Here is an 18,615-nt window from a genome sequence, read left to right as displayed (position 1 = left end):
CGTAATTTGCTGTTCTGTAAGGCTTGTACTAGGAATCTTTGACTCTGATACGACTTAACCTCATTCCGACATAGATCTGTAAAACAAATGAATATTTTATAATAAAAAGTAGAAGCATTATGGTATTTTGGGGCGGGGGGGGGGGAATAATCAGTATCTCGTAATTCTGAGCGCATGGTTTGAGCCACCTTCAAGGCAATTTGCGTCAGCCGAAATCGGGCCCTTTTAACATTCCTCCAACAGAGCAGAGGAAAAAAACCTGGTGGGATCATGGAAGAAAGAACTTGCACAGGGCTGTCCGAATATCCACACCTCTCGCTGGGCACAGGTGGGTGATACTTTTGAAAGGCAGGGCCATAAATGCGCGTTCTGCAGCTTAACAAACATCTAAGCCTCAGACTTGCCTGAATTAACGTTCCCTGCCCAGGAGGAGGAAGAGGAGGAGGGAGGCAGAGGAGGAGGTCGACGGCACTCCCGGCGCCGGTGCCGTAAATCCCACGGTGCGTCGAGGACGGGTGAAAGCCTCGAGGAGTCGCTGAGGCAGGAGAAGCTGAGTCAGGGCACGACTTGAAATATACGGCAGAGGTTATTCGCGGGCAGATTTTGGCTCGGAAAATGGGAAAGAGGATTTAAGGAAAGAAGAAAAGCGCTCGCTCTATAACACACCATCAGAAGTCTTTATTCTGCGGCAGTGAGAAGAACCGATAATAAGGTGTGTGCACATCAATTATTTAAAACAATTCCAGCAAATACAGACTTTGACCTCCCTCACCACCACCCCCCTCAACAAAAATACTTTGAATGATCAAAATTTATTTGGATTCCTTTTTCTTCACCACCAAATGTTTGTTCAACGGGATTTGGTGTCGTCGCGTAGGAGGGGAAATAAGAAGAAGAAAAAAAAGAGCTTGGGCGAGACAGTGAAGGTTTTCCTCAGCTCTATCTTTTGTTTTGAAGTACTACAGAAATGATAAGAAGTCTTATAAAAGTCATCCAGTCACTGGAGCACTGAACACTTCAGAATCTGTGTCGCTTGCAAATCCTTATTTATTTCCCGCAGCTTTTCTCGATAGGATAGTGATGGAGGAATCGATTCCACAGACGGGTCCACACCTTTGCAGTCACACTAAAAGGATGAACTGGAAGGAAAAAGGAGAAAATAAAGCCGATGTAAGAAATGTTGTCTGAGAGGGAAATTCCTATCCCGAGACAGGACATTTAAATAGAAAAAAGTCTCCCAAGCAGGAATTCCTGGCAGATGGACGCAGAGATGTATATGAACTGGTTATGATGACGGACAGACTGACTGTTAAAGTTTCACGATCTGCTAAGACGAGGACGAACGCAGCGAGGTGATCGTATGAGATTTCAGCTCTTTGAGAAAGAGAATACCTGCTGGTAAGAGCGAGATGGCTCTGCGCCGAGCGCTAAACGGCACGTGCAAAGAGAGCCGCTCCTGACGCCAGCGGCCAACTTCATCTTACTTAACTACAATAAAATTAGACCCTTAGTCTCTGCCCATTTATATACCTGTGTTGTACCGGTTTTACACAGCTGCCACACGCTCATACACCTATTATAAACATCAATTTTAAAGCCATTATAAACATAATTTGCTACTGATGGAAACTAAATGACTAGTTTGGACTTGATGTCTGACTGTAAGGTGGCCCAGCTCGGGGGAAATGAGCACCCTGCACCCAATTTATTCTCGGCTGAGCGTTCTGGAGATGAATAATGTTCCCCCGTCTCATGGGCTCTGCCCGCCGCGTGCTTTTCAGACGCGTTGCGCCGGCTCAAACTTTAAGACGAATGGGAAGGAAAAGGAGGAGGGGGAAGGAAGAGGAGAAAATAGTCAGCTTCTCCTTTGGTATTCAGGGCATGTCCCCGCTGCCTTATTATCACATCAGAGAGTCCGGACCCATCAGCGCTTTCATTACGCAACATTTTCCTCCCCCGGGACTTTATAATTCCGCCATCTTAATTTGTTTTGGGGACACTCGGCAGTCTGATTCCCTATCAGGGAGAAAATTTGTGTTATTAGAAAACATCTTTGAGCAGTTAATCTGGCAACTTTATTTTAGACCTTGAGAGGTCAGTGCATAATTTAGAAGGTTTTGGATTCCGTTCTGATTGCTTCTCGCTCGAAGACGACCTCGGTAATACAAGCTTGGTTTTCCGAGGGCCAAAGTCCTGCTTTAATCTTCAAATAGGCTGCCACAGCCCCTGACGCCTGTGTCTGGCCTGTAGGGTTTTCTATTTCTGGTAGCCAGCGAGGAGAGGAGAGGGCCACGCGTGGTACGGGGAGACCAGAAGTGGTGCAGCCCCATGGCGGGGTGGTGGTGGGGACAGCTTGCAGCTCCTACCACGGCAGAACACCGACCAGGGGCGGGGCGGGGTGGGGGGGGGAAGAAATCACCGCTCAGTAATAGAAATCCAACCGGTGATGGATTTCCAGCAGCGACAGGGCTACGTGATGCTTGAACCGCATGGATTGTGCCTTATGAAACCATCTCTTGGGGGCCAGCCGGGGTCTGCCGGAATTAATAGGAAGACTCCCAGTGGTCTCCAGGGGCAGTAGGTCAGGTCCTTGGTGTGGCAGAGCTCCTTCAGACCTCTGCAGGAATACGTATTTCCAGAGGAATGGGAGCAAACTGCAGCCAGTAGGTAAAGCTCTTACTGATGTACGGCCTGCGCTGCACGGAGGTACGGCGGAGATGAATCCCGTAGCTTATGAATAGCAAAAGAAGGGCCAGCATTATCTTTCCCAGCTACAGCCCCCTTGCCGAGAATAAATGGTTCATTTTTATTGCATTTGTTTTGCTGGTCTTGAAGGATCCCAGCAATTACGTGGTCAGCGATATGAAAGGCATAAAAGAAACAGAGATCATTTACAGCGAGTTCACAGAGGCTCCTCTATCACACGGTGGCCCAGAGAAATTCTGTGTTGATGGGTCTTATTACAAGTGGAAGGAATGAAACTTTGAAATACTGTTATTTCATCTTTATATGACACATAATGAAGTCAATTCAAATGTCAGTTTTCAATGGAACACGAGATCTCTCGGAAATGTGATGCCCGTTCAAACTTAAAAAATAACAATGAGGTATAAAAATATCCAGTGTGTTTTGAGGACATGATGCTATTACGGAGCCAACACTTGGAAAGACTTAATTCTTTTTTTTTTTCTAAATTAAAAGCTAAGAACAAGAAATAGTTTTCCGGATTCAAAGCATGTGTCTTCCTTGAAAAACTCCTGAAATCAATTTCATGTCTATTTAGCTTTTAATCAACAAGTTATGAAGTCATCTTTTAATTAATGCTGAGCCAATTCTAATGTGTTTTAACAGCTAAGGCTGATTTAGATATTCTCAGATGCTCTTCTGTGACCAAGCCTTACCCAAAACTCTCCTCAGCCTAGTCATCTTTGGCTTTATCAGTGCTAAAACTTAAAAGCGTGTGAATTTGCCACAAAGTATGTAACTGACTTCCCCCTTCCCCCCAAAAGGCCCCAAACCCCACGTAAGGTTCCTTTTATTTGGCATTTAGTTTGCCCTAGCTCATTTTGAAGAGTCCTCCTGGTCGAAATGTAACTAGAAAAATTAGTTTAGGAAAACAGAACAAAATCAGAACCTTCCCTCAGACGCTGCCAGCTCCCTCTCGTCTTCAACAACTACAGCTGCGAGCAGAAATGCCATCTCCTTTTCAGCTCACCTAATTTTAGACCTACGCAGCTGAGCTCTCCCTCTGCACGCGTCGTCTATTGTCCTTTTACAATCAATAGAGAGGAAGAGGCAAGATTAATCTCGCGCGTTTAAGAAGCCTGCTTGGTGATGAGATGAATGGTGTCCTAGAAGCGCTATTTCCCTTCATCACCTATAAAATAGACGTCTCACTTCTGAGAGACGCACGCCATTTCGATATTTGAAAGCAAACACTGGGCAAACGCTTGTCTTTTGGGCTTTCCTGTGTGTTCGTGTACGTCCGTGTGTGCGTAGGTTAGTGCAGCACTGGCGGGGCTGGGATCTCACGGCGGGATCCTTATCCTATTCCCGCTCCTGCTGTGGGTCCTCCTGCAGAAGGAGCGAGGGCTGAGGTGGAGAGCCGGAGCGTAAGGGCCCACGCAGGGACTTGGTGCTGGGGGCACCTCAGCCTCTCCTGGAGGAGCCACCTCTCCCAAGGAGGGCAGTGCCGGCTCCTCGCATGGATGAGGGACCTGGACCAAGGCAGTGCTGGGACCAAGAAAGGGGCTGGAACGGTGGGGAGGGAAGAAGCAGCCGGGCACGTTCAGACGGACAGTGGTGGAGGGAAGCGGTGGAGGCCAGGTGGTGCCAGAGGACACTCACCAGCCAGTGAGCTCCTGCCGAGCTGGGAGCAGGACAGGTGGCACCGGGCTCGCTCTGGGAAGCGCTGGATTTATCAGTCCAAAATAAGGTAGCATCAAGAGCTTGGTGGACCCTCTCGTGATTTAAGAGTCTGGAAATGCTAAGATAGGTAGCTACGTGTATCAACTGGCTGGAAGCCCAAATTAAGTCAAGTGGTTTCGAACACCACAGTCCATAATATGGTCTGATTTGTGCTCCCCGCGGCTAACTCTCACTGGTCCGCATTCATGGCGCAACCCCAACCTCCGGTTCCGTCTCCTGAGCTAGGAGGTAAGGACCAAACTCGTGGGGAGGGGAAAGCACAAAGCCTCTGCGGCACCTGGAATGGCTTGTGCCGAGGGACTAAGACGGGGAAGTGTGAAAACTCAAACCTACTCCATTTTGTGCTGCATAAAGCACACGTAGCAAAGCTTTGCCAGCTTTGGTTTTCTTGAGAAAAAGTGTTAGAAGGCTAAAATGCCTAAATGCTGTTTGTTCCCTCAGCTTAAATTTCCCAGCGAGTTTCTGCCTGGTCTCGTCAACCTTGTCTGCATGAATCGGAGAAAAAAAGCACAGTTCATAATACCCTATTTTTTTGTAAACCACCCTTTTGTTTACCTCTGGGCACAAAAAAGTAGCTATTTAAGCGTTATGTTTGATCTAGATATACAGTAGGTAGATAGCAGGCACAAAAACATATGCGTCGTGCATGTGTATGTGATATATCGTGGATATGCTTGTCCTTTCAACTCCATTAAAGTCTACAGAAATAATTTATCCTTCAACAGACTGTAGGGGTTTTTTTCCAAAACCTTAAAAAATACTTTTGGTTATTAAAGTTTTTTTTTTTTCTGTAATAGCTTGCAGGCCGAGCTCCTAAATGACTAACCCAATCTCTTACTTTGAAAGCTTCGGAGCAAAAACATCGCCTTCCAGATCGAAACAAAATTGTCGATATTAGGTTATTGTCGGTACGCTGCTTGCACGGCCTGCTTAGATTTTAAAAGGTTTTGATAGTGTTTGAAGGAGTCGTATGGCGTTATGGCAAAATATTTGAAGGATTTCACATCTCGGAGCTCTGTCACAGCTGCTGCAGGAACCCAAAGGATGCGGTGAAAAACCTTATCAGGGTGGCAAAGCATCCATGTCCGAAAGACAGGCATCGAGATCTGTTAATAGCTATATCTGTACTAATACCTAATACTCCATGTGTCATAACCACCATGGATCCCAACTGCAAAGTGCTGAACCTCCCCCTGTGAAGCCATAGGAAAACTTGCAGGGGTGGGGGAAAAAACAGCGAAAAGAAATGTGGAAAAACCCCAGGGGACGACCAACCTCACGGTCCAGCGAGAGATGTTCCCATCCTTTGCCCGTGTCCTGACAGACTGCAATTCGTCACGTACACTGAAGTCAATCCGTCCTACACACAGTTTCTGGTTCTTCCTGGTGAACAGAGGAACTGGGCTACGCAGGAATCCCGGTCTGGATAAAGAGTAATGCCACGTAGCTCCGAATTATTTCCTGGAAGCTGACAAAAGGGGTCGATGCTAATAGCTGTCAGCGCGTGCATAAAAACAGTTGTCGGGTTTGGCTTTTTTTATTCTTTTGTGTGTTTTGTTGTTGGTTTTTTTTTTTCTTTTTTACTAGAAAGAGCGTTATTCATGAGGTCCTCTACTGACGATCACAAGTGAGTCGGAGAAGCAGGGGGTTTGACGGTGAAGGAGAATCGTCCTCAGGCGGGTCCCCCACCCTTGGGTGCTACCTGACCTTCTGCAGCTCCTGTCTCAGCCAGGAGGGCAGGGGCTGCCCCAGCCTGTGCAGCAGCTTGGACAACTCCACGTTGTGGTCTCTGTAGTAGCTCGACAGAAACGCTCGAGACTGAGAAGGGTGAGAAAAGAGAAAAACAACAGTCAAAGTAGGAACCCACCCGACGGCAGATTTCAGCGGGGGCTCCTGCCCAGGAGCTCCGCACCACTCCCAGAGAGGGGCTCCTAAGAAGGGGCAATTAATCTCCTGTCATTCAAAGCTCATTAAAAGCGTCTGGTTTTTAAAAACATCAAGCCAGCGAAAATAATAATAAAAAATAATCAGTGTGTTTATTTTAGGAGTCAAACAGAGGGTGAATATTAGATGTTAACTTAGATCTCCAGAAAGCCCTTACCTCTTGGTCCATTGGTGGATATTTTCGACCTTTGCTTTTTCCCAGGCACTTTGTTTTCCCTCCTTCCAGTAGCTGGCACCAAAAGCCTTTCTGAGGGTCAAACCTATAGAGGAATATATTTTTTGAAAGACCTCACAACGGAAGAATCTCTCAGCTACCGAGACTTCAGTGTTAGCCAACAATTATTGCTGCACACATCTCTCTAGATGACCAAAATACTGAGGACAGAGTGGGAAACAGCTTTCCACTCTTGTGAAACCTCTGGGGATTTCTTTTTTCCACAGATTTGCCTTGGGAGTGCTTCTTGCTCAAGGCAAACAGTGTTTTCATGTTGCGCTTTACCTACAGAGGCTAATTTTTATTCTGCTTGTCCAGCATCCAGGGTACAAGTTTCAAGCCTTGATCTAGAGGATGCCGGTCGAGGTCCTGAGTCTCAAGGATCTTACACGAGCCCACTCCAGACCGTGCCTCACGTTTTGTTCTCTGGTTTTGGTCAGAGATTGTATTTATGTCAAACTGCTCCGTGTATCCCTGCAGCAGGACGCTAACATTTTGATCAACTGCCGCTTGAACAAAGAACGTTTCATTGAAAAAATTACTAATTGGCTCCTTTATGGGAATTCGATGGGCCGTATTCTCCAGGACGTCACCGGCTGTGCTGAAGGGAAGCTCTCCCTCCACACGGCCAGTCGGAGCTGACGTTATCGCAGGTCGACACCGTCAAGGTGAGAGGGGTTAAAAAGGGCAAGCGGATCTATTTGCTGACTCCAACAGGCACAGACTCGCTTTATACAGAAAAGTGACTGTTGCACGACTACGGAACAACGAGAAATATAACACTAGAATGGTTTATGTTGATTTTTGAGTGAAATGAGCAGCGTTTGCGTCTACTGGAAGAACCGCTGGTTGGCTGGTGATAATTTAACTGCAACTGAGACGTTGGTTGTTCCGTATCGTTAGATCTAAATATCATTTTCATTCCAAAGCTGGCATCATAGCATAAACACTGTCTTAGCAGTCTTATCTGAAATACGCAATTTGATTTTGATGTCTAAAATTCAAAGATATAGGAATTTTAGATTAAGGCTTTAAAACACGTACTCACTAAGGAATGAACAAGACGCAGCGTTAAGTTTGGAATTTATTGCTGTGGGACTTGCAGCGTGCATAAAACATTGAAAAGCTTCGCATTTCTGCTATTCAGCAGATGTTTGAAAAGGATGAAGTATAATGGGCTGGAGCAGGGAGTTAATTAGTTACAGACTCCCTTTTTGCCCTGGGTCTATCCGTACGACACGGGCGCACCTGTAATTTCCTGCTGTACATAAGTGAGCTCATTTCTGGAGAAGGGTCGACCTTCGTGATTTTTTTTTTTTCTTGCCCAGCCTATTATTGCAGGCCTGACCCTTGCTTCCTAAATTGCCTCAGTAGCTGTATCAATTAAAAGTAAATAAATCATTGATTAAATGGGCATATCGATGATAGATTCATTTCTACTTTGGCCTTTTCCATCTGCTCATTGCATGGAGAAGCGCTTTAGCCGGCTTGAACTAATTTCCCAAGAGAAGCAGCAATAGAGTGATCTGGGTAAAACTGCAAAACTATGCCCCAAACAATATTTCCGCCTCAGAAGGAGCATATTGAACATTATTAAGAGGATCTGCAAATTTGGGTAGGGGAAAAAGAGGGTAAGACAGCTCGGGCTGAATTCACCCCATTGCGTTCAGGATCACGAAACTCTCAGGACCCCTGAAACCATCACTGGGCACAGCGGAAGTATTTATTTAAAAGCAGCGATAGCCTTAAGGCTAATGTTACAAGTGAGCTTTTTAAAGCAGTCAGCGGAAACCCTTGCTCCAGGTTATCTTCTCTTCCCTTGCAGAGTACGCCTGTGGCAGATGAAGGGCTGAAGCTGGACACGCGCACCCCCACCCCACCTCTCGGGAAGGCAGCACCCTCGCAACATCAGTTGATTTTTCCCCCTTTGTTTCCACTACTCTAATAAAAACTGCAGGTCAGGGAATCACAGCATCATAGAACAGTTTGCGTTGGAAGGGACCTTTAAAGGCCATCTAGTCCAACCCCCCTGCCACGGGCAGGGACATCTTCAGCTAGATCAGGTTGCTCAGAGCCCCGTCCAACCTGGCCTTGAACGTCACCAGGGATGGGGCATCCACCACCTCTCTGGGCAACCTGGGCCAGTGTCTCGCCACCCTCAGGGTAAAAAATGCCTTCCTTGTATCTAGTCTGAATTTAGGTCCTCTTTAGCAGTGTGTGCAAGAAGCGATGGCCCATCTCAGCCGTGGCTCTTACTAACCCAGCGCGATGTGCGCTTCTCTCCAGATGCCCGAGCCCTGCCGCTGTGTCCCCTCTGCTCTCTTTCCGTGGCTCAGATCAGTACCTTCCTTCTGCCTGGGTTCATTTTCCTCTCCTACAAGACGTTCATGTAATTACTCAGGGTGATGGACTTGTTGCTCGCTAGTGTTTGCAGGACTGGGTCCTTGGGCTGCTTTGTGACAACTTTAAAAATGTGTGGTATACAGTTATTAGGCAGTAATGACTAGGAACGATCCTGTGCAATCTTTTTTACTTTGACAGTCCTACCATAAAGCAACTACATTCTTTAATGCATGTTTCCCTTCCTTCCGAAATCCGTAGAGAAGCGTGTGCTTCCACAGCATATTTGCATTCTCGATGCCTCTAAACGGTGATTGCATAATTTTATAGATCTGTTTACAATCCCTTTTTCCTGTCCAAGCACATATAAGAGGCCAAATTTTTTCCTGGTGTGTGACTCCGCTAACTTTAATTTAGTTACAGAAAGGAAGATATATGTATGTGGGTGTGTATTTTTAAAAACCTAGCAGAAGGCACTGCAGATGTGCGGCAGCAGTTGTTCAAACATCAGTGGCTGAGCTGTGTATTCCAGCTCCTCCTGTATTTTATCTGCTTGGGAAAGCAATGACTTAAAAAATTACATTCTGGAACTCCAATTTTTTCCTCTAGAAAAAGATTTTGGCAAAGCAACATTTTTAAGACCAAAAGAGCAAAAAGCACTCCACTCTCACTTTATACTTACTATATAAATAACCATAAGCCTCCCAACGGAGAAAACATTAAACAGTAATCCTAAGCAGCAAGGAGGCACTGTGGGCTGGGTGGAAAGTCCATGGTCTCATTTTCCCGTGGTTTTCCTGGTACCAGCCTGCAGGGAAGGTGAGGTTCAGGCTTTTCTACTTCCCACCCCATGTGCAGGCTCGTGCTTGCACACCGAATTGGAAAAAACCTTCTTCTCAGCCCACAGGTGTCCTGGGGCTCTCCCGGCCCAGCGCTTCTGGCTGTAATGAAACGATGCTCCTCATACGGAGAGGCTCAGTGCAAAAAGCTTCTTACGATTTTCTGCTGGACTAAGAGGGGAGAGAGAAATTCAGCCCACTCCCGCCCCTGCAGAGACTCTGCCTTCCTGCGGGGAATCAAAAAATGGCAGAGAGAGAGTGTCACACAGGCCATTAATCCCCTTGGACGGTGAAAACCTCACCCTCCGGGCAGCGAGGATGAGAAATGTGATCCGGGCTCATCCCCGCTGCCTTTGCTAGATCCCAACCAAAGGCTGTGGGAAGTCAATCAAAGGGCTTTCCCTAAGTTCAGGGGACCTTGATTTGGGCATCTACTATTAGGAGCTTATAAGTTTACCAAACTTTAAGTGTACAGACTAAATTCTTCTATGCCATGTGTCCGGCTACTACCAGGTACAAGCTTGTCAGAATTGGCTCAACCATCTACGAAAATGGGATTAGAGAAGGATATATTTGGTCCACGTTAAAAGCAAACAATCAAAGAAACCACGCGACCAGATGAATCTTATCATACTGAGTGCTCCTAACCCAGTTGCTGTCATTAGACTCCTATACGAACGTGATAAATTAAGCTAAACCTTTCACACCCAAGTGGTTTTCAGCTTTGAGAGACCATCGCAAGGTCCAACAGCCCGATCAGCAAATGTCTGCTGAGCTCTTACATGCACAACTCACATCAGCTGAACGTACATTTTAAACAGTGGAGCGATGAGAGCAAAACTAGGTACCCTGAGAAAACAGGTCCTGGGCATCTCTGATCGAACACTCAAACTGAGCAGGTTTTTTTTTTTTTTAACATGAATCTGGGCCTTTGTTCTGCATCTAATAAAAATACCGCACAGTGATTGGTTCTGTATGTTGTGCAAAGTGGAGTTTGCATGTGGAAATGTACGCCATCGTGCAATTAAATTCTATAATGTCTTATATGTACGCAAGTTAAGGGAAAAATGGATGCGTGTTAAACATCACTTTAAGAAAACCCCAAGCTCTGCAAAATTATCATTGTTGTAATGTGTTTTTTCTTTGTTTGTAATTAACGATCAAGCGATATCGGTAGGAGGGGACGTAGACCGTGGTCCCATAGGGCAGATAATAAAGGAATAGACTCACGTTAGAGCTTCAGAGTAATTATAATGAGGAGAGACTCCAAGAAACTTCTGCACTTCATCCATCACAGTAGCTGGGTCACTTCTTAGCTGCTGTCCATCAATAATTAGCAACTGTAGGGGTAAATATGCTAGCTGTTTACAAACAGGACTGAGGTTAACCAAAGAATGACTTTATTTCCCTTCTGTGACAACATGGATCTAAATTAGCCCGTGACTTTGTACAGTGCTAATTACAACCACGTGGATGAACTTCTTTTTCAATTTACTTTTTACTCTGGTATGTTGAATTTCTGTAGGCGGGCACCTTGTGACGCTGTGCGTGCACATTGTTCAAATGCAAGAGTTAAATCGCACAAGCCAAAGCCCAGTCTCAGAGAATTCGGAGAAGAAGCGATAAGGAATGTAAAAATATTATTGAGGTTTACAACGTGTCCGTAGAAAATCTGTCATGGCATAAGAAAAATAACAAAAAGCTCATACAGACCTTAAAATTAGATGTTCAGAAACTATACAATTACATGTTTAAATGTGATATTGTGGCAATTTATCTGAAACTTACCATCAGCCTATCAACCATATAGGCTTGCAGAATTGTTAGCAAAGGGTTTTTTCTGTTTTATTTTTAATTAAAGATTGATGTGATGTGAAGTTACATTGATGTCCACAAGCAAACAAATGCTAAGACAATGTCTCAAAAGTCTCGTGGAATCTCAAGCAGTATTACTAATAACTATTCTGGGCAGACGTGTCTTATATTTATGGTGAAGGCTTATTATGAATTATTAAGTTTTGGAGTGCACAGGCCGAGTGAATGCGTACTACTGAGTGCCCATTAGTAAGCACTGTGAGTGCACTCTCTGTGTGCACCTTATTAAGAATGAGTGCATTTTGTTGTGGATCTTGTAAAATTAATCACTCTAACTATGAAACATGAGCGGTTACCGGTTTTACAAGAAATATGTCAATGTGCCCCTGAATGTTTAATAAGAGGGCCGTACTCGCTCTTTGCTACGTCAGGAGAATCATAGAATTGTCTAGATCGGAAGGGACCTTTAAGATCATCGAGTCCAACCATTAACCCAACACTACCAAAACCACCGCTAACCCATGTCCCTCGGCACCACGTCTGCCCGACTTTTAAATACCTCCAGGGACGGCGACTCCACCACTTCCCTGGGCAGCTTGTTCCGATGCTTAGTAACCCTTTTCAGTGAGGAAAATCTTCCTAATACCCATCCTAAACCTCCCCTGGTGCGTGAAAGGCGTGAGCAGCCCCGAGTGAGGGCAGAGAAGGAGCACAGGTAACAGGGCATGGGATGTTGGGCACCCTTTGCGGGCCCCAAATTTGCCAGGACAGCCCCTTCTGCTTTGGAGGACTAAGTTGGGAGGTGGCGGCTGACGAGGAGATGTGCCCTGTGTGCTCCTAGGCCAACACTGCCTGGGAATGCCCTTGCTGCAAGCTCAGCTGCTGGAGGCGGTGCTCCTTCCCCATTTATGAAAGAGCAGAAAGGCTAGAGATGAAAGGAGAAAGTAAATGACTAACTGAGACTTTCTCCTTTCTCCTGGAAATGGGATTGACCCGCTTCTCCTCTTTGTCGTATAGCTGAGACTGTATAAAAAGAACAAGTGAGGACTGCAAAAAAGACGGAGCTTCTATTTTGTTTTGTTTTTCCAGATCACCGACTAAATCGGCAACACTCAGTTCTGCCTCCTTTCAGCAAAATTCTGTCCCACATAGAGCAATCTCTGGAGATACTTGTTTGTTATTCTTGCTCATTAAATACCCTTTTACAACTTCTTCTTATGGTAAATACACATAATAACTGAGCTATGGACCACGTCCACAGGCAAAATATTTTGCAGTACTAAAATGTCTGCTTTAGGTTAATATCTGTAAATAATTTTTTTTAGTAATGGGAATATTCTTTAGGTCGATGTGTTTATGTAAATTTTTCATGGGAAAGATTATAAAAGAGGATTCAATAAAATATCTGAAGGAAGATGGGGCAAAAGAAAGAATTACTGTTCTAACACTGAGAAAGGCTAATTCTTTATCAGGATCAAACAATTGTGAAATTTTCTATGAAAGGGAGTGAGTGGGAAGCGTAATGACGTTTCTTTTTAGAAAAAGCCCTGGCATTTTCTAAATTAATTTGTCAAACCTTCCCACGTCGTCTCATGTTGCAGCTGCTTGTTTCTTGGGACCCAGAAGCCTTGGCAACCTTGGATGATCCTGAAAGGAACCCCCAAACTCCCCCATCAAGCCCATGTGGCCACAGTTCATAGCATTTTCCTGTTGCATCTTTTCCATCAGAAGACAGAAAAATCAACAGACTTCTACCAAATAGCCTGATTTTGTCAAATCCGCATTTCCTAAGAGCTAAGAGTTCCAGTGGGAAATATCTCATCACCTCTAATGATGAGGCCATACTCATTTTGGGACTTCCCGAGAATCGATAAGCTCAGTGAAACAACAGGTTGGAAATTACCTGTGAAGCAGGGTAGTGAGTTAACCATCTTTCGATGTGGACAGCGTACCATCCGGGGGTCAGGCATCTCTTCTGGAGAGTCCTTATCTCCGAGGGTGCCCAATGGCTGGACGTTATGACTTCGTAAAAATTGAATTTCAGGGCAGCGGGGTCCTCGTGGGATCGCTGATGCTAATGGGAGATATTTAGACACGTATCACAAGGATGCTGAAGATTAAGCTGTAAGCCTCCCGAGAGCTGTCGGGAGGGCTGCAGCCTCAGCAGCCCCTCGGGTCCCCACCAGTGCCACTTCTGCTGGGTAGGAGCCAAGGGGGGACCAGGATCCAAATTCTGCCAAAGTAGGCACAATTTTTTTTTTACTGCTTTTTTTTTTTTCACTTTGCATCTCACATCGGCAGTTGTAAAGGTGCAAATGAGATATTAAAAAGGTGCAAACTGCAGCCCTAGGCCATGTTTTATTTCTCGCAGAACTCATAAAAACAGTACCACAAATGGTGCATTTTATCCTTATTGCAACATTAGTAATTTGTGTCTGTGTAACACTGCTTTTAGTATTTTCTTCATCTGTATGACTACACCATATTTTACATGCATGCTTAAACGTCTCTCTAAAGGTAGGTGGGTTTTTTTTTAAATAGTGCAGACTTTTTATGGAAAGGTGTGGGCTCAGTAAAAGGCAAGAAAGAGCATCCTGGAATTTCCTCAGAAAAACAACAGGCTTTCTTTTGTTTCCAAGGAGAGAAAAAAAACCCCACAACAACTCTCCAGACACAGCTCTTTTTAACTCCTTGGAAACTCTAGAAGACACTGCATATATTTGCACAGCGCCTACACGCTGGAGGATGGGATGAGGTTCCGCATTCTCAGCATCAAGAGCTCTGATTTTCTAGCTAGGCCATGCTCCTTTTCCCCTGTGTACCTCCCTGGGCGAGGAATGCTGCTTTTCCTCCATGCCGTGTCAGCTGTAATTGAGATTAAACTGTTTGTTTACAGCTGGTGGCAGCTCTGTGCTGAGAAGTTTCATCGTTTATGACACTGGTGTCACAGGTGCCAACTGCAAAAGCTGGCACGCAGCAGCCTTCCGCTTCTACAGAGTGCAAATGCTTTGCGATAAATCCCATTCTTGCTCAAGGACACAAATTCCCACTGATGCTGGCCATCATCCCCTGCCATGGATTTCACTGTCCGTTTCTCAAAGGCAAGGTCCGTACCTGGTACCAGGAGTACGCCCGATCGGATGGGTCGATGAGGATGGTGATGATCTTGGCCTTGGGGATGAGGGAAGCAGCTCGTTTAGGGGCTTCCTCAGAATGGAAATAGTTGGCACTTTTCTCAAAGAGGAGGTCGGTGGTGATGTTGGAAGGAGTAGGGAAGAAATCCATGTACCTGGGAGGTGAAGAAACTTGTTGGAATTAGCAGGATCACAAAAGGGACACATCCCTGTGCTTCCTATTTCATGGTAGGTGAAAAGGTGAATTTTTCAGACATAATTCGCAGGAAGGAAAACTGAATTTCTCAGCTCACTCCGGAACTGGAATAGGGGGCCCTTACATGGTGCTGGTAACAGCTAAAGCCTCCATGAAGTCAGGTAATTAGGTTTTTTTCCTTTGATGGATGGAATTTTTGCTAATAGGTTCAATGTCAAAGGGATATCTTTCACCGGTTTGGAGTGAGTTCAGCTTTAGCTGCAGAAAAAAATGGGAAAAGTTTCAAAATGTCAACCATTTAATTTTAACATTGTTGAGATTTTCATTTTGGAACCAACACATCTTTTCTTTCAGACGTTTTCGGAATGCCAGATCTGAATTTTGGCTTTGAATGGTCTTTTCCACTTAAAATGGATTCTAAGTAAGTGAAACAGAAGGTTCAACTGAAAGGGCAAAGAATTCAAACAAAGCAGAAGGTTGAAATTGTTCCGCAGGCATTTTTGGGTGAAGAAAAACGCCACGGTTTTCTTTCCCTTTATTTTTCATGACACCTTGAACCGAGAAGCTGGTCGTAGTTGCGGGGAGAGCCTGCTTTTATCGGTCGGCCTCGTTTGCTCCGCACGCTCTCCAGGCTGTGCGGGGGCAAGGGAAACCGCTCCAGATTAATCTGTCTCGGTCTCGTGTGATGTTTGTCTTGTATTTCAGTTTTCACACAAGGATGAGAACTGCTGTTCCCCGTGGAAACGAAAGCCTTACAAAAATGCTTTTCTTACGCAAAAAAGAAGTAAAAGCAATATTTAAAGTTGCGATAGGAATAGCAGCTGAAATGGTGTACAGTGGCTTTTTTTCCTCATGAAGAGACGAATTGAATCTTACTTCATGAAAAGCTGCTTTTGAAGAAAAAGAGTGTAATTCAGTATAGATAACGGTTATGAAAAGTCAGAGGTTCTATTCAGCATGAAGACAGAGATCGTAACAGAGCTGGCTATTGTATTAAAATGCATGAAAAAAATAAGAAATTTGTTACTGTAATATCTAAACAAAATTGAGGACTTGATTAAACGTCCCATCATTACAAATCAGTTTCTCTTTCTGTCTGATAATGCCACGCGTAACAAATTCATCCAGTAATTATGTCGATGTCCTACATGCTGCTGTAATTGTTCCACTGTGATTTACCATGTATTAATAATGCACACTTCTTTTCCTGTTAGTCTTCTTACCAGTCAATTCCCTTGTGGTAGTTGTTTCCGTTGAAGAACTGAACTTCTTCAAAAGTTTTTGGACTAGGGAGATTACTGATAATGGAAGGATGCATCAGAAGAAATAAATAAAGCGCTGTTGTTCCTACGACAACAAAAAGAGATGCCGTTAGGAAACAGAAAAAACCAAACCTTTGACTTTATTCATTCAAGAAAGTACTTTACATCAATGCACGCTGAGATGTACAGGAAAATGACGTTAGCTTTTATGAGAAAGTTGCCTACTGATGAAAGGCCTGGGTAAGCACAAGGGGCTTTCAGAGGGAGGGGGGAACACATGCGGATTTCTCCGCTCAGCGAACTTTTCCCATTTCCAAACTCTGAATTCTGCCCTCTGATGCAAGAGCGATATTGCTGTTCACAACACTGCTTGCTTGACTGTGTATTTAACCAGTGAGGGAATTTGGCCTGAACACGTTTGTTTTGAAACTATTTACGTCGCACAAAACCTTTTGAAAGCGCTAATTATGGGACTGTGCTTTTGTTGCTGCCAGACCTGCACCTCTGTCCTCTGTGCGTTTTTCCTGGGGGTCTGCTATTGGGGAATAAATTGTCTACTTCAACGCTAACAAACCCGAATGTAGTAAGTATGCTTTGAAGTGCCAGTAACAGTACTTTTTTGGATTTTTTTTTTTAAAAAAACAACTGGAAATGATCTATGGTAGTAAATGAAATTTTGGAGAATGTGTCTTTAAACTTGCTCTTCAATGATTTGCTGCTATGCAAGCTATCATCGGACTATGAATCAAGACCTGCCGTCTCTATGTCACTGTCGCAGAGTTTCTGTGTGATCTTGGATTAGTCATTCATTTCCCTGCCTCAGCATCCACTTTGTGTAATATGTCCACAACAGCAAGAGCTCTCTTGGGAGTGGGAATATGGGGCTTAATTCAAATAATGCCCTGAGAGCCTCAGAGGCCAGCAAGGTGGTAAATACATTTATTGTCAAGTAGGGGCTCAGACGATGTTTGAGTAATTTCTCAAAGAACTTAATAATCTTAACATAGGGCAGCCTGACAGCATAGGGGGTTTTTTAATGGTGAATGAATGCAATTTTACTATAGTTGTCCCTTTCTGTGAAGTGAGGGAGTTACTGTCTGAATCCCGTAGGGATGGGGAGCCACCATCTCTATAGCAGGGAGCTGGCTTCGCTTTACAGGACACAAATACACAGGTACAAAATTGGGTGGTGGGGGGGCTGGCTTCGCTTACAAATTCATGACTTCTTACCTGTTTTCTGAGGTCCTATCACAAGAAATTTGGGTAGGTGGTCACAAGTTTTGTCTCTGGACCAAATATCCCTGTGTCGTTTATCGTCACACGGATTCTGAAGAAGAAAAGAAGATCATGCTGGGGGTCTCCTAAATGTACGCATGCACCCGAGTCGTTGCAGGATCTAAATGTTATGCACTAATGCCAGAGCCTTACACTAAACAGTAAAATCCCACATTTCCTCATAAGAATTCACTCTTGACAGATATTGAGCACTTGGGTACAGATCTGGTACGCAGGGACCAAACTCCTTCCAGGGATCCCAGTGAAGCCAGTAACGCTACACAGCTGTGCAAATCGTGGAAGGACTGGTGTCAAAATCCACACCCTGTGAGACTACTGCTTTTCCTTCTCTTCGTTAGTCAGGCTCATTTAATAAACTCAGAGTCCACAGGCACATAGGCAGGCATGTATGTGGTCCCTTTGACTAAAATTCAATGTGTATGTAATGGTTTTGCATGACTGAGGATTAAGTTCAGTCGTTAGAAAAAAAGAAAAGAAAAAAAAAGAAGGAAAAAAAGATTAAAACATTGATTTAATCAAGTTTTCATTTGAGGTTAAAATGGAAACCTCTGTTTGAATAGCTTCAAGGCATTACTTTCTTAGGTGACAAAACGGTTTCAGATGCACAGGACTTAGCGCCAATTTTAATTTATGTAAGAACCCGAAAGGAAGGACAAAATAGAAATGTGGGGTATTATTCGTCTCCTTATCTTTCTGCTACTTATGAATGCAAAATAAAAACGTGTGAACAGAAGACCCTACAGAAAAGGTTAGGACTGACTGCTCTTTAAAGCAGTTACCGTATAGATACTGCTTTTGCGTAGTATTTGGCCGGTAACAGAAGATACAGTTTGCTGGTGAATAAAGTTAACAAAATATAATGGAGAAAATCATTAACTGATGTGAATCACTGCGGCTCTGCTAAACTCAATGGAAATGTTATAGATGTATACTTCTTTTGCCAAGAAGATCTGGGCCAAAAATAATAGGGAAATTTCCTTCTCCTTTTTGCCAGTGTAAGGCAAAGTAACTGCACAGATCCCCGTGGAGTCACTCTGGATTTATGCCTGCATAGCTAAAAGCACAGCATGGCACAGCATATTCTGAATAAGAGAAGACCCAGATATGCGTAACAATGATTAGGAAATTACAGCGTTGAGATTACAAG

The 18,615-nt window shown here is 44.4% G+C and overlaps 1 protein-coding gene across 1 annotated transcript in view; it reads right to left on the bottom strand.

Annotated features, from left to right (window-relative positions):
* Nucleotides 1-183: 183 nt before the first annotated feature.
* Nucleotides 184-18,615, bottom strand: part of NDST4 (N-deacetylase and N-sulfotransferase 4) — a 147,459-nt gene continuing 129,027 nt past the window's right edge. Inside the window, exons 9-16 of the mRNA XM_063336645.1 lie at nucleotides 17,403-17,499; nucleotides 16,134-16,257; nucleotides 14,695-14,869; nucleotides 13,484-13,654; nucleotides 10,996-11,105; nucleotides 6,530-6,632; nucleotides 5,704-6,246; nucleotides 184-1,139 (exon numbers count right to left, since the gene is read on the bottom strand). Coding sequence (XP_063192715.1) covers nucleotides 6,127-6,246; nucleotides 6,530-6,632; nucleotides 10,996-11,105; nucleotides 13,484-13,654; nucleotides 14,695-14,869; nucleotides 16,134-16,257; nucleotides 17,403-17,499 — 900 coding nt within the window. The 3' untranslated portion in view covers nucleotides 184-1,139; nucleotides 5,704-6,126. The remainder of the gene's footprint in view (nucleotides 1,140-5,703; nucleotides 6,247-6,529; nucleotides 6,633-10,995; nucleotides 11,106-13,483; nucleotides 13,655-14,694; nucleotides 14,870-16,133; nucleotides 16,258-17,402; nucleotides 17,500-18,615) is intronic.

The sequence above is a fragment of the Chroicocephalus ridibundus genome, chromosome 5 (genome assembly GCF_963924245.1).
Source record: "Chroicocephalus ridibundus chromosome 5, bChrRid1.1, whole genome shotgun sequence".
NCBI lineage: Eukaryota > Metazoa > Chordata > Aves > Charadriiformes > Laridae > Chroicocephalus > Chroicocephalus ridibundus.
The sequence above is the reverse complement of the archived record's forward strand: the minus strand, read 5'-3'. Positions and strand labels throughout refer to the sequence as shown.